This window comes from Malaclemys terrapin, chromosome 14, assembly GCF_027887155.1.
Source record: "Malaclemys terrapin pileata isolate rMalTer1 chromosome 14, rMalTer1.hap1, whole genome shotgun sequence".
Lineage (NCBI taxonomy): Eukaryota > Metazoa > Chordata > Testudines > Emydidae > Malaclemys > Malaclemys terrapin.
In genome coordinates, this window is record NC_071518.1 from 14972401 (window position 1) to 14987706 (window position 15306).

Consider the following 15306-nt stretch of genomic DNA (forward strand, 5'->3'; position numbering starts at 1 on the left):
TGCCACTGTTAAATGAAATCTGAGCCAGGGTGGATGACAGCTGGCCACAAAGATTCCTGATGCTCATGTAACACTGCATGAAATGGCAATGGAACATGAGGATTTATAGCACATGTGCATAAGACAATAGGAGTGCTCACATTCTGGACATGCATTGTACATCCATAGGCAGTGATGGGTTTAATGGTGTCATTGGTAAAGCAATTTGTACTAGAGGTTGTCTTTCAAACTGGGCAGAGCAAAGGAAGAGTATTCAGCTAACATATTTTAACTCTCCAAGCTATCTATATCTTATATCTATCTATCTATATCTATCTGTATATGAACATCAATCAAAAACACAGTAGGGACTTTTAAAGGTGATGACAGACAGACAAACCAACCAAAGAAAGGAAAGGGAGCATGATACTCAGTGACAGAATCCTGTATTAGCACAACCAGAGTTACTATGGTGGGAGCAAAAGCTATTTTGCCATAGATTACCCTGTGAGTATGCATGTCAGAGATGCTGCTAAAGAAAATGTCTGACAATTGGAATATTTATATATTTTTCTCTTTTTGTTTTTATTAAACTGAAGGCAGAGAGATAACAGAAACATTTCCTGATTTCATATATGTTCTGGACATTGGCTTTTAGCATTTTCATTTTGGACAGTAAAATGAGGGGAAACAATCCCCAGAGGTGTTGCATACTTTTTCAGATCATTCATATAGTTTGGAAACAATTGCTTATAAATGGAAAGGAGGTGATTTGGAAAGCAAGTTTTAAATAAGGTGAGTAATTCAAGCACAGGATGTCATGTAATCCAACTAGTGCTTGGGTGATATATACGGTATGATTATAACAACAGGCTATCTTACTTTAACCACATGGCACATTGCCTACCAGTTTCAAGTCACCCCACTGAGGAAATAACTGACAGATTAAAATTGTTCAATCCAAGGAGCAAAATATTGCACTTTTAAGCATGAATATTTTGGAAAATATTATGTACATGTACAGACACACACATTGATAACTGTGTGTGTGTGTGTGTGTGTGTGTGTGTGTGTGTGTGTGTGTGTGTGTGTGAGCAGAGAAAATGGTGCATGTAGTCATAAGTGTGAGAGTCTAGATACAATATTGATTGTATATATAATAAGTATTGTACCCAGGCTACCCAGAAATTGAGAATGGCATTTATAACATTTAATTTTACTAGGAATAAGCTACACCACAGAAAGGTTTCTCATTAGAGTACATATGATGCTTCAGTTTAAAAGCAAAGTAAATAAATATATATCTTGGTTTTATTCACTACACCTGCACCAATATTCACTTTGGTCCAGATTCTGGGCTTCTCATCAAGAGCATGGAATGTCTGTTGAGCTTTTTCAGGAGTATTAATGTATGCCCCTAATGTGGTCCCCCTGTGCTTAGAGGGGCAGGTTTTCCCTTATCTTGCCCATTCTCTTCACTACTGCCCCTTGATGGGTCCCAGCAGAGTTTAGCACTATGTACTCTCTCATTGATGCAGTGAAAATGTACCATTTTCTCTGCCAGGAGAGCTTCTGCAGCCCTGGACATCTGGGGACTATTTGATCCAGGGCATATTTTCAATACACAACAAATTTGCCATTTGAGGAAAATTTTGAAGTTTTATCAGTTAATGGCAAACATACATTTGCTAGTTTTAGAATGAAAATTGCAATTTGCATTTGCAAACAATACTTGAATGCGTGGGAAAACTGTCTTTTTTCATAAGGCTCTGCTCTTGACTGATCAAACAATAGGGATAATGAGAACAGGGGTTGCTTAATGGCATATACAATACACTATGTTATAAATACAAGAGAAAGTTATATACGATATACTATGTTATAAATACAAGAAAAAGTTCATGTGCTAGCACTAGGCTTCTAGTTACATTTTTCATGTCACGCTTTTATCAGAATACTATAAATCAAATTCCAAAGCCTCATTTTCACAGGTCTCATTTCAGTTTAGTGGTGCCGCAAGGCTACAAAATTCCTTCTCAGTTTCCTAAATAATTGGTGGCATTTCGTTATCCACCTCTGTGTCAGAATTAGTGAGTGGTGACCCATTATATGTTGAGAGATTGGCCCTAAATGGATAACCATTCTAAGGGTTGAGATACATTGTCAGAGTTTATCCAAATCTATCTAAACATCTTTGTTTGCTTGGACATCTTACAAAATCAGGTTTTCACCTGAGATTATTTTCAGCATTTCTTGCTTTGGAGGCAATCAGAAGTAATGCAAGAACAGCATTACTCACGGTATTTCGTTCATCCATCCAAAACCAGATACAAAGACATACAAAAATTAGATAATCAATCACTTCACTCATAATTAGCAACTGTGCGGCCATATAGCTCCAGGTAGCCAAATATGGGATCTGTCCTTGACTCACATGGTTGGGTACCTGGACTGATGTTGCCATATGGTTTGTAAGATTGGGTGACCTGATTATGTGTTAACTAAGTAGGATTTTCAAGTCCCAATCTGATGGAGAGAGAAGGGTTTAATACATCTGGTCAGTTAACAGAATGATCAACTCTGCTTGCATCACAGTTCTAGAGAGTGAGCCTATCTTTCAGTAGGTTTTCTGTGACCAGCAGCAGCACATTTTGCTAAATTTAAAAATTATCAACCCATTCAGTGACACAGGAGATACAGGAACTGAAGTTTTGGGCTCAGACAGAATGGAAGAAAATCATTGCATATTGTTTTCTGAGAGATGTTCTATGGGCTTTAGCAAGATGCATGAGGTTCCTGATGATGTTCAAGATTACTTTGCTAGTCTAGCCATCAAAAAGACAGTAGAGGTCCCAGTGAGTTATTTCAGGATGTCTTGTCTATGGAAGAGATTGTAAATATGCAAATTTACCAGATAGAAAATACAAAAAATCTTGTCATGGTGCCTGTAAATCATTTCACGGGAACAGAATGTAGCTATGAACACTGGCCAATTTATGTAACACATAATGTATTCTTGTGGGGGGAAAAGTGTTTTGCGGCGTGCAAATGAAGACCCAACATTATGTCAAAAGGTCAATTAAAAACATTTAGTAAAGGCAGGTTTTAGCCTATTAGAATATCACTTGTCACCTGTGCAGCACAGTTAAGACAGCTCACAAATTGTTAGATCACCTGGTGACAGTCTGGAAGGCTTAAAAGGCATATTAGCCCAAAGGGGATGAATTAAAGTGAATTGATAGTCAGAGGTTTTTGTAAGTATGTTACAAGAACAAACTCAAGCCGGTACTAGTATGTAGCCTTTCTTTATTATTTGGGCCAGAAAATATGCCCGTCAGAAACAAAACCACTCAGCTTTGATTTCCACAACAGATGTCAAACTGCATTGGTTGAGTGCTAGTGCCAAGAGAAAAGATCAATTAAAACTACTGCTCCTTCAAGTACAAAGGTGTCTGCCAATCCCAAAAATGCCAGTGCAGCACAAAGGAAGCAATATTAGAGAGTAAGACAGTTTCAGAAAGACCCTAGAAAAGTGGTGGTTTTGCACAGCATTGTGCTTCACAGAGTATGGAGAAAGGCAAGAACCGTTCAAAAAGAAATTAAATAAGCATAAAGAAAAGGAAAGGAAAACACAATGTAGTAACTTCATAATTTAAAAAAATGCATTTGTAGTTTAAGAAGTCACTGAGACACTGGGCTTAATTCCACATTCAGTAATGCTCGGGAAATACTCTAACAGCCACCAAAGCTATTCCTGACTTGCACTATTATACCAAAAGCAGAATTTGGACCAATGAGTTGAATTTTACAGGAACAATAGAGTAAATTCATCAGGCATAATCAGTCATGCTGATTGTGAAGATAGAGAACATTTTATAAGTCATCCTTAAGCATCAATGATTCAGTGGCTTGACTATGTAAGGAGCCTTTATGGCTCTGTCCACATAGATGCTGGGAGTGAGTTTTGCAGCCTGGGTGGACAGAGTTGTGTTTATGGAGCTCGCACTAACATGCTAAAAAATAGCAATTTGGATTTTTCCGGCTCATGCTGGTGCTCAGGCTCTGAAGCCAAGGGAAGGGGGTGGACTTTAGAACCCAAGAGCCAAAGCAATGTCTACACTTCTATTTTTAGCATGCTAGCCTGAACCTCACTAACATGAGTCTGTATAGACATATCCTCTGTGACATGACACCTTGCCTCGCCTCAGCTATATTATCCCAATTTTGGATTTGGCAAGAATCCTTCCTATACAAGAGAAGATTTGTTCTAGCAGACAAAAATTGGACTGTTTTAAACAGCATAACAGTCTTGATAAAACATGCTTAAAGGGTGTATGTTATAAGTATGTTTAAAGGGAATAATGTTATTAGGCAGAAAAAGATGGATGTAACTATATATCCTCACATGGAATTTGCGAACGTTTATTCCTTAATGGGTGTGGATTTGTTATAGAAAGAAAAAGTGTAGTGGATTTATTATGATTATTATCATTAAAATGTTAATTATAAAACAGTATCTCTATTGTACACAAGAGTGGGATGTCAAAAAGAATATTAAGGCTCCACTCCTTCTCCCACGCTAGTCAATGGGAATTTTGCCATTGACTTCAGTTGGGAGCAAGAGTGAATATTAAAAGGGTAATAGATTGGAGCAGGAAGGTTAATTAGTGGTATGAGTGGATAGTCTACACTCCAAAAAAGAAATGTAAAAACCTTTGTTTATTCTGTCGTGCTGTGGAAGGTAATCCACTGTTTATGGGAGCTTCATATTTAAGGCACTTAATTCAAATTGTGTTCTATGATTTTTGGACTATGAAGAAGGTTTTTTTAGTCACTTTATTTTCTATAATGAATGTACTAATTAAGAATACAGTCCTATAAAGACTCTTTAATTTCCTTTGTAAAGATACATTCATAAGAATATATATAAACTTAGAGTGAATAATGCTACAATAAACATATCCAAAAAGCGAAAACCATGATATTTTTAAATAGGTTCAGAAATTTATTTTTTATAAGGCCATATTTATCAAAGCAGTACCAACATACTTCACTGGCTGCTACAGCTAGAATAACAATTGGTATGAAAATAGTGTTTTCTTCTTAAATGCTTAAATATTTCCTTTATACACACAAATAAAATTTCATATTAATACTAACAAGGCTGACTAGCATATTTTGATTTCCTTCGTAATCATTGCACAAACATGATATAAGAGACTGAAATACAGGATGCAATGTTATGAGAAAGAAAACCCTTGCCTGACATACAAATACCTAGGAATGCACTGTTTATAGAATTATTGTGATCATTTCCAGCTCTCTCACTATATGACCTTCAGGTATAGCTGTGTGCCAAGAACAAGGATCAGACTAAATTTATTACTCAAAAAAAGCAAAATGGATTAAATTTTCTTCTTTTTTCCCCCCACCATGAATGAATTCCACTTCTATAGTATTACACAATGAGACTATGCCCTTCCAGAAGTGCTATAAAACAGCAATTCTAAAACAAAGTGCCCTTCAAGACTTTGCTGACCGAATAGTTTTCTCATCCTAGTTAGAACGCGTTTAACTTTAGTACTTCAGAATCTGTACACAGACACCAAGATGGCTTAAAATGTGTTTCCCTTTGGGGATTTAGTAAACATTTAGTTAGATGTTCTTGACTAGATGTGAGCCAATGTGTGTTCAATATTTATTTATCAACATAGCTTTAACCATTTATTTTACAATCTCTGTCTCTCTCTGCTATCTCAAAATCAATAGAAGCATAGTACAAATTAAATCCCTCTGTTCAAGTTTTATGTAACCCAATGAGTTATTTTCTGGATCTAAATTCTGTTTTCATTTTAGTTTTCTTCTTATCTATTGTACAGATATTGGAAATAGATGTGTAATTATGGTACCATTACACAGATAAACCACATTCTAATTGCTCAAGTGACAGATTGGTAAAGTAAATGGAAGTCAACCAAGCAATGCAAAAGAGAAATAAAATAAGTTATACAGTGACACACTATATACGTTTTATGTTTACCTTCATTTTTCTTGATGGTGAAATTTGGATTGTTGACCATTTCAGGAAGAAGACTATATAGAAAAAAATGTCCATTTTTAGGATCATCTTTGTCAATGGCACTGACAGTCTGAATTACCTGCAATAGAAAAAGATTACATAAAATGTACAGCCTCAACGTAAGTTCTGTTGATCACCAACACCAGGTTTTATAAATTAACCTGCTATATATAAAGATACTGAAAAATCTGCATTCATTGATGAAAAGGACATTCTTTATTATATAGGATACATTCTGATTTCTACTTTCACAAGTGTAAGAACCCTCCCATACACATACCTAAACTTCTATGTGGATTGCCCAGATCCTATAGAAATGTAGGGCTGGAAGGGACCTCGAGAAGTGATCAAGTCCAGCCCACTGTGATAAGGGAGGATCTAGTAAACCTAGATCACCTCTAACAGGTGATTGTCCCACATATTCTTAAAAACCTCCAATGATGGGGCTCCCGAAACCTCCCGTGGAAGCATATTCCAGAACCTAACTACCCTTAAAATTAGAAAGATTTTCCTAATATGTAACCTAAATTTCCTTTGCTGTAGATTAAGCCCATTACTTCTTGTCCTACTTTCAGTGGATATGGAGAACAAATTGATCACATTCCTTTTTATAACAGCCCTTCACATATTTGAAGACTGTTTTCAGATGCCCCCGCAGTCTTCTTTTCTCAAGACTAAGCATGCCCATTTTTTGTAACCTTTCCTCATACGTGGTAGCCTCTGAGGCACAGTGTCTCCTGGGCTACTCATGGTTTGATATAGCTTTGCACAGAAATGTGCCTAGAACAGTCCAGCCATAAAACTCCCTCCACTACCATTCTCTGCCCCCTGAGCTGAACAAAGTTCTTAAAAATGTACCTTTTTTGTGTGGAATTGTGCATGTCTAATATCAACCTAACAGTGATACTCAGTTTTTAAGTTAGAATAAAATTTGACCAGCCATTTCAGAATGTATGGAATTGCAAAAAACAATCAAAACCTTTTCTTCTTTTAATAAAATGCTTAACAATTCTTGCGCAAAAATCCCCACAAAACTAGGTTTGATTTAACACATTCAACTTAGGATGCTTTGCACATTGTCCAGAATATGGTGCTATTTTAGCTATGTTTGGTGGGGAGGGTTGTTTTTAAATACCAAAGTTAGGAAAATTTGAAAATCAACTGCACTTATTCTGCACAACATCCATATTCAGTGGTGTATATGGAATGCTAGCACTGCAGGTACAGTTGCTGATCTTCCTCCAGGCCAAATGGGATTGCAAAGGACAGGGGAGAATAATATAAGAATAGAACACTTCCAGAAAAGTAGGAGAGGAATTTAATGGGGTTTAAAGTTTAGGACAGATTTACTTGATTCCAAATATTTCCCCATCAGAAGAAGTGGAGACAGGGAGAGATAGGGACCTAGACACAGGTCTCAGGGCCTGATACTGCACTCTTGAACTCAATAGGAATTTTGCTGTTAGATTCAATTATGTAGGATCAGAAACTTAATGAGTATTATTTAAATTTTCTCCACTGAAGTCAATAAAACTTTTCTTTTATTGCTTTATTGCCAAAAGCATCAGACCCTAAAACAAACAAACAAACAAACAAACAAACAAACAAACAAAACCCTCATAATAACAACTAAAAATGTGAAACTCCATCCTGAGACAAATACATTTAAGAGTAACAGGATTGTGGCAAGAGGAGCCATCACAATGAAGCGAGATGCTCCTCCAGTCCAGCAATTTTCAGGGCTGGGTACACAGGCAAGGCTCTCTGCAAGCGTCTTGGGGCTAAGGACACAGACCTACCCCACCACTGAGCATTGTCTTCACGTATGGCCCTAGAGCAGAGAGAGTGTCCACAGCAGCAAGAGGCAGGGGACGGAGGAGTTGGGGAAGACGTGCTGCTGGGACTTGCGCAAAAGAGAAGGCCCCAGGCAGCAGCAAGCATCAGAGTGGTGCTAGGTCCAAACAACTGAGAGGGAGAATGGTATGTCTGAGCTAGGTGATATAAGCCATAGTTCTCACTTGTGCTTACATTGTAATTTGGCGGTGTGCACATTTTATAATTGTATACTTTGTTAGTTTCCTAATATTTTCTTCCAGTACTCACTGTGGCTTCACTGGACTTGACGAAGGCTTTCAGCTAATTTTATTTATTTTATATATAGGCCTAACTTTTATATTCCTCCACTTGCAAAGATTTAGCTGCCATAACTTCAAATATATAGTGCTTAAGGGGAAACAAAAATACCTATACAATAACCTAAAGTCGTTTTTCACTACATAAAAAGTCTCCCAATTAAATAATTGTATCAGGGGATCTTCAAGGCTAGAAGCAAGTGTTGCCTGTCCCACTGCAAATATGGGATTTTCCCTTTTCAGAGGTGTTCAGTTCCAATTTCTATCTCTGTAGGTTTGTAAAATATCAGACCATGTTTCTAGCTCAGGACTGAATATTGCTGATCATGGGTCTTAAAGCAGTGCAGGCTGGAATGGAATTCCAATTTTTGGAGGAAACAAAACATTGTTGTGCGAGGGTTTTTTTTTAAACTGTGACTTTTTGAAACTTGGAGGTTTAGAATGTTATTGGAAGACATAATGGGGAAATCTATTTGTGGGCAGAGTGAAATTTAGGTGCTCAAGTGTGCATGATAAATGCAATTTATCACATGGGTATGCAATTTAAATATCTTGCTGGTTGCTTAACTGTAGTTCTTTCCAGTGTTATGTGGGAGAATTGGTTCTAATTATTTCTCTCCTTCTCCAGGGTTTCAATGAACTAAAAGTCACTAGCCAGCCACCATAGTGCCATGAACTTTTCAGATCCCAGAAACTATGCAAGATAGTTCAGGTCATTATTTAGATTGGAAATATTTAAGAAGTGGAATCTGTGGGCACATACATTGTTTTTTGTGCACAGATTTAATGCTTCTCAATCTCCTATGAAACGTATTCCTTACATTGAAATTATTCTCACCCATATGTTATCAATTATTTTTTATAAATATACAAAAAATATAGTCAAAACTTAGCATTAATAAAATGTTACATTTGTTATTTTACTAGCACAAGCCAAGAATTTAGGAGTTAGCATTCCCATAGCAACCTTACTCTACTCCTTTCTGTGTATGCATTACAAAAGGATTTTCTTCAGCATATAACATATGTGCAGTAATATTAACTGCTTTGTAGTTGACCTGTCCTCCTGTTTCCTCACAGGATTTTCAAATGATTCTGAACAGCACAATAAGGAGCTCCACAGAATAAAATTGGTTCATAAAGGATAGTTTTAAAACCTCTGACTTATTGATGCATATATGTCAGGTTGCTACCCTTAAGGTTGCTGAATTCCTCAATATTTTTCCACATAAAATTTCAACCTTGATTTTCTGTTAACAAAGTTTGTGCATGTAATTGAGTATGTATATGTTTTAAGGAAGAGAGCACTAAATTAACATCTTACCTAACAGGCATATCTGAATTGAAATTAATAGCATAGGTATCCCAGAGGACCGCATATCGTTATATTCTGCAACCTTGTATTACATTCCTGCAAAGCCACAGATGCCTAAAATTATAGCATTGCTAGAAGAATATCAGTATAGTAATAGTGAATGCTACTGAAAGGTATATAGCAAAATCTTGCAAATATAATGTATCTATCTCTGTATGATTTTAATGCACAGCATAGTTTTAATATACTCAAAACATACCAGAGCAGAGCAGCATTATAGAGTATGGTTTTATGCGATTACAAAACTTTGCATTGGTAGAAAATGGAAGGAAAGGCATTCTCAAAATTAAAGTCTAGTTTCTACTATTTGTAACCCTCCCCGTGACTAGAATATCACAGACTACAAAACTTTCCCAGAAGTGTGCTGTGCAGGCACACTATGAGTTACAACTGAACTATCCTGCAGATTCTCAGAAACGTAGAAGTGGACCCCGGTCTTTGCAATTGTCTCCATGACTATGCAGCTAGAACCCACCTTCACCAGTAGCATGGTCTTCCCCTCCCTCACATGGGACTGGTTGACACTGCACACTATTAGTACAACTATGTAGAATCAAGTTAGAGACAAAATGTCTGAGAAAGTTGTATTCTATTTTAAACTAGCCTGGCCCTAAGGCCTACGGGCTTGCTGGGTCTACAGTAATTTGAACTTTGTAGCTAGCAAGGGATAATATGAAAGGCAAAAACTGCTTTTCATCAAGTTGGAAAATGCCTTGACAATAAATCAGATTTTTCCCCTCAGAAAGACATTTTTAGTATTTTCCTATTGTATGTAAAATGTACAAAGAGCTACACGTATACATGTGCGCACACACTTTTTCTATCAGGTTTGAGTTTTGTGTTTTGCTGTTACAGATTCCGAATAAAAAGCAAAGAAAATTCATCTGGCAATATTATACATCAACAGTTTTTAATACATTCTGTCACGTCACCAGCAGCCACGCTTGCCACTCTCAATTGTATCAGGACCCAAAATAGAACACTTGGAAAACTGAACTGTAATAGATGGTTCAGTCAATATATTTAGGGACTGCAAATAAGGTTTGGTAAAAGGTTCAGATGTAATCTTTTCCCTTAAGGTGATTCAAATTCAATTTGAACTTAGGTTTAAGTTAAACTGCAAATGTAAATATACTGATGTAGCATGAAGCTATTGACCCTTTCTTCACATGCAATGATGCTGCTTTAAAATTTTAAACACCCAGCTAAATTAGGATTTAGATACTACGTATTACAGCATCACTTTCTCATGTTAATCTTCTTATGGCTTGGAGATGTAGCATTATTTCAACTTCAGTTTCTTTAAAAAAAAATGAAAACCTTGACTTGTCCATATGTTTACTTGCAAAATTTTAACACAGAATACTAAAAGAAGTAAAATAACAGCCAGTGTATTTGCTGAGATTTTGCGATGAGCTGTGTGCTGCGTAGTATGACTGCTAATTTAGATCCTGCTCCTGTAAGTTACAGTGCAATGGTGGATACTTGCACCTGTCCTGGGGCAAAAAATGGAGAATAAGTTGCAGAATCAGGGCCACATGCCCCAGTGTGGGAATTAGGACGATCCGCTATTTCATAGGATTCTCTGTCTCTTCTCTTACTAATGTTTGTGGTAGTCTGATACTACGGTGATTAGGGCAGTATAGAGCTGGTTACATTTTTCTGATAACATTTTAAAGTGTTCATGAAAAAAATTTTAAGTGATTTTGTCAGTGTTGTTACTGGTTTTCCATCAGCTATTTGAGTTTTTTAATTTAAAAATTTGGGAAAAAAAGAAATTGTGATTTTTTTTTCACCCAACTCCAATGTGGTACAAATGCTGAGATGGATGGATACTAAAACCAATTCAGAATATCTCTCTCTCATTTCAAGCTACATCTAGTACATGCTCACATTTTGAGAACAGTCACTAAGCCTTAGATGTGGATGTAATCATTAGCATAATACAATATTGGAAACAGAGATTATGGAGATCTAAAATCCACTCTGAAATTTGGGAGTATAAATATCAATATATTCTCTGGAAAGAAAATACCCTCTAAAAGGAGACTACAATAAGCTTATTTTCAATGATTATAAAGAATGTTTACTACTCAAATGATGCATTTGTGACAGTAAGGGAAAAAAGTAGCTGGAAGGTCAAAACATTGATCTTTTACAACAATCAAATCTTGGCACAAAAAGGTTCTCAAACAGTACTACTAAAATAAAACAATTTCTGATTCTATTGTCAGGTAAGATACTTTGGCAAATAGTGAGTTTAACGCCTAACACCCACATGAGGCACAAGAATAGTCATATTAACAACTCTAGTGTCATGCTGTCAGCTGCTGTTTATTTAAAATTAAAATGTCACTACTCAGAATAAATTATGTAGTTGAAAAACAGTGGATTTCTAAAACACAAGCTGGACAAAATGATTATATTTCATCCGTTCTGTATTGCTTTATGTAAGGTTATGTCATATCACTGAAATTGCATGTGATGTACTCACCCTTAACTCTCTATACTTCTGCCTAATGAAGGACACATTTGAAAATGCTTGGAGGTTTGGTTTACTTTGAAGAAGATTCTAAAAGTTAGAATTCACTTCTTAAACATAACCAAATTTATCTGACCTTTTTGAAGTCTCTTATCCCTTCCTGGCATGTATCCTTCTTCTTTCCTCAATCCATAGTCCATTTCACCAAAATCACAAGATGCACATCACCCACCAAGTGTCTCTCTGAGACTACATTCCTGAACCAAAACCTTCCAAAACTCTATCCATACCCATTGTTAAGGTCCATGCTTTTGGTGCCAGTGTGACATACACTTTGGTGTTTTATTATATATTCAGAGGTTTCTCCTTCCGCCCCATAATAAATCGCTTCCAGACACACGTGAAACCTGAGAACTCTAGAGCAATAGAAGAAAGCAACTTGCTCAGAAAAGACGGCCAAACTACATGAGATGGATATTTATCATAGCTGAGAATCAGGAAGAGGGAAGGTCTTCTTAAATGATCTCTTAAATGATCCTAACATACGGTTTGAGTTAGGCCCACCATAGTTTGACATTTGAACAGAGATTCAGGCAGGTTCATAATTTTCTCCTAATCAAGGACATGATCTTGTTAGGTGCTGTTGATCTCCCTGAACTCCTACTGAAATCAATGGGAATTTAAGGAACTCATCATCTTACAGGATCATGCCCCAAGCTACTTATCTTTAGTTCAAACCTCATCATTTTGATTATAAATAAAGTAATTAGGTTTCTCCTAAGCAGTGACTAATAATAGCTCATACATCTGCAAAGGCAAATATTTTGAGATAAAGGGCGTATTAGCTCAACATTACATTCCAGACAAAATCTACCTAATTTGGAGATACGATACAACTCACATTTGCTGACAGATTACTGGGAGAATTTACAAAAATTACACAGCATCAACAACATGGAGATATTTACTTGTCCAGGCTTCCCATTCTCACATAAAAAGGCTTCATGCTCTGATGCAAACTCAGGAGCGTTGTCATTTACATCAAGAACTTTGATAGCAACAGGCACTCGGGATACTTGACTGTGGTTCCCTAAGAGAAGAAAACATAGCATAAAAGGTAAGAATATTTCATTTGGGATTGATGCCATAAAGGGCCCAAGATATAAAAACGCTTCCATGTCGAAAGTGTACTGTGCCCATTCTCAATTTTTGCTTAATTGGGGTGCTTTCTTCGCAATGGATTATATAATTGGAGCAAAAGATAAAGATGAATAGTCAGTATTTACTGAAGGGAGGAAAAAGCAAATAAATCCCTACTGCAAACAGCATTTGTCGTTAGACCTTCTCAGCCTAAATTGCTAGATTTTTCTCTGATGAAGTTTGTATTGTTTTATTGATAAAGTCCATTATACCATGGAAAGAGAAGGCTGTAAACAACATAGATTTATTTCTTTGTTTATCTTTGGCAGAGCACAGTGCATTTTACTCTATTAGTAGTTTTGAATGCACATCTATTATTTCTTCATTGCAAATACGATTAATGTTGAGACCGAATTGGGAGAGAGATGGGTTGCAGGCTTGACGTTGATGATACTGGATATTACTTGAGATTATTAAAGCACTCTGATTCATTTATTGTTGACCAGAAAAGTGGCCTATGAACTTCTTAGTTTTCGGAAATAAAGCCCCATCATTTTTAATATTAAACTATTTTGCATAAGGTTCATCAGTGTACATTGCAAAATAACCTTGTTAAGCTCTTTGGAAAGCTGAGCTAAAGCAACAATTGGAGTTTTACTTTGACCGAAATTTACAGACAGATTTTATTGTCCTCACTGAATTAGTGTGTGTGTGTGTGTGTGTGTGTGTGTGTGTGTGTGTGTGTGTGTATTTTAGAGACAATTAATAACTTTGAATATCTGATCTTATGACTATTTCCCCTAAATAGCAAATATATGATTTTTTTTAAAAGCGTCAAATATCAGGGGGTAGCCATGTTAGTCTGTATCTACAAAAACAACAAGGAGTCTAGTGGCACTTTAATGACTAACAGATTTATTTGGGCATAAGCTTTCGTGGGTAAAAACCTCACCTCTTCAGATGCATCTGAAGAAGTGAGGTTTTTACCCACAAAAGCTTGTGCCCAAATAAATCTGTTAGTCTTTAAGGTGCCACCAGACTCCTTGTTGTTTTTATTTAAAAGAGTGATTGTCCAAATGGTTAATAGAAAAATATGTTATAAACCATAATAGTATTTCAGTAGCCTAATGCTAGCTTCATAATCCAGCTATGAATCATAGAATCATGGAAGTGTAGGACTGGAAGGGACTTTGATATGTCTTCTAGTCCAGTCCCCTGTTCTCAAGACAGGACTAAGTATTATCTACACTATCCCTGACAAGTGTTTGTTTAACCTGTTTAACTCTTAAATACCTCCAATGATGGCGATTCCACAACCTCCCTAGGCAATTTAATCCAGTGCTTAACTGCCCAGTGGGAGCTGCGATCGGCCTAACCTGTGGACGCAGCAGGTAAACAAACCAGCCCGGCCTGCCAGGGTGCTTACCCTGACGGGCCGCGTGCCAACGGTCGCCGATCCCTGTTTAAACCCATTGCTTCTTGTTCTATCCGCAGAGATTAACAAGAATGACTGCCCTGCACCTTTGAGCGGGGGGGATAGTAGGGGGCTGAGGGGTGGGGGGGCACTGTGTCTGGCTGGCTGAATGAAGGGAAAAGTACTTTATGGCTGGTGGGGGAGGGGGAGATTAAAACTGCTGCAAAAAACATGGTCGCTGACTCATCTTCTGGGAATGTAGGGTTTAAAAGGGGCAGCTCTGCACCTGAAGCCTTCCTTTTTACATGGACCAGGCTGAAGCAGGACCCACCTGCCCTCCCTTTTAGGTGGTAAAATACCAGGTTTTTACCTGATGGGGTGCATTACACTAGCCGCCCCTTTCTTAGGGGGACTGGGAAGGAATTTTTGCTTTACCACCAGATTGGCTTGGGTGCGGTTGGGTTATTTTTTGCCTTCCCCACAGTGGATTCAGCAAGAGCTCTGTTCATGCATGGCATGATGGGCAGTAGGCTATATGTTGCAACTCATTATTTAAGTGTAGGGCGGATGTCCAGTGCAGGTACTCCATAGGAAAGGTATACAGTGACTGGATAAATGGCTTGGAAAAGGACTTAAAAAGAGGTGTTCCTTAAAGGAATGAACGGGGAGCGGCTGGGGACTCCTATGATTGGTATGACAGGGAGC

At 37.2% G+C, this 15306-nt stretch overlaps 1 protein-coding gene across 2 annotated transcripts in view; it reads right to left on the reverse strand.

The window, feature by feature from the left end:
• The window catches only part of CDH8 (cadherin 8), a 223399-nt gene that overhangs the window by 49235 nt on the left and 158858 nt on the right, over positions 1 to 15306 (reverse strand). For both annotated transcript variants that reach the window (XM_054049347.1, XM_054049346.1), the window contains exons 9-10: positions 13016 to 13137; positions 6020 to 6137 (exon numbers count right to left, since the gene is read on the reverse strand). In XM_054049347.1, coding sequence (XP_053905322.1) covers positions 6020 to 6137; positions 13016 to 13137 — 240 coding nt within the window. The remainder of the gene's footprint in view (positions 1 to 6019; positions 6138 to 13015; positions 13138 to 15306) is intronic.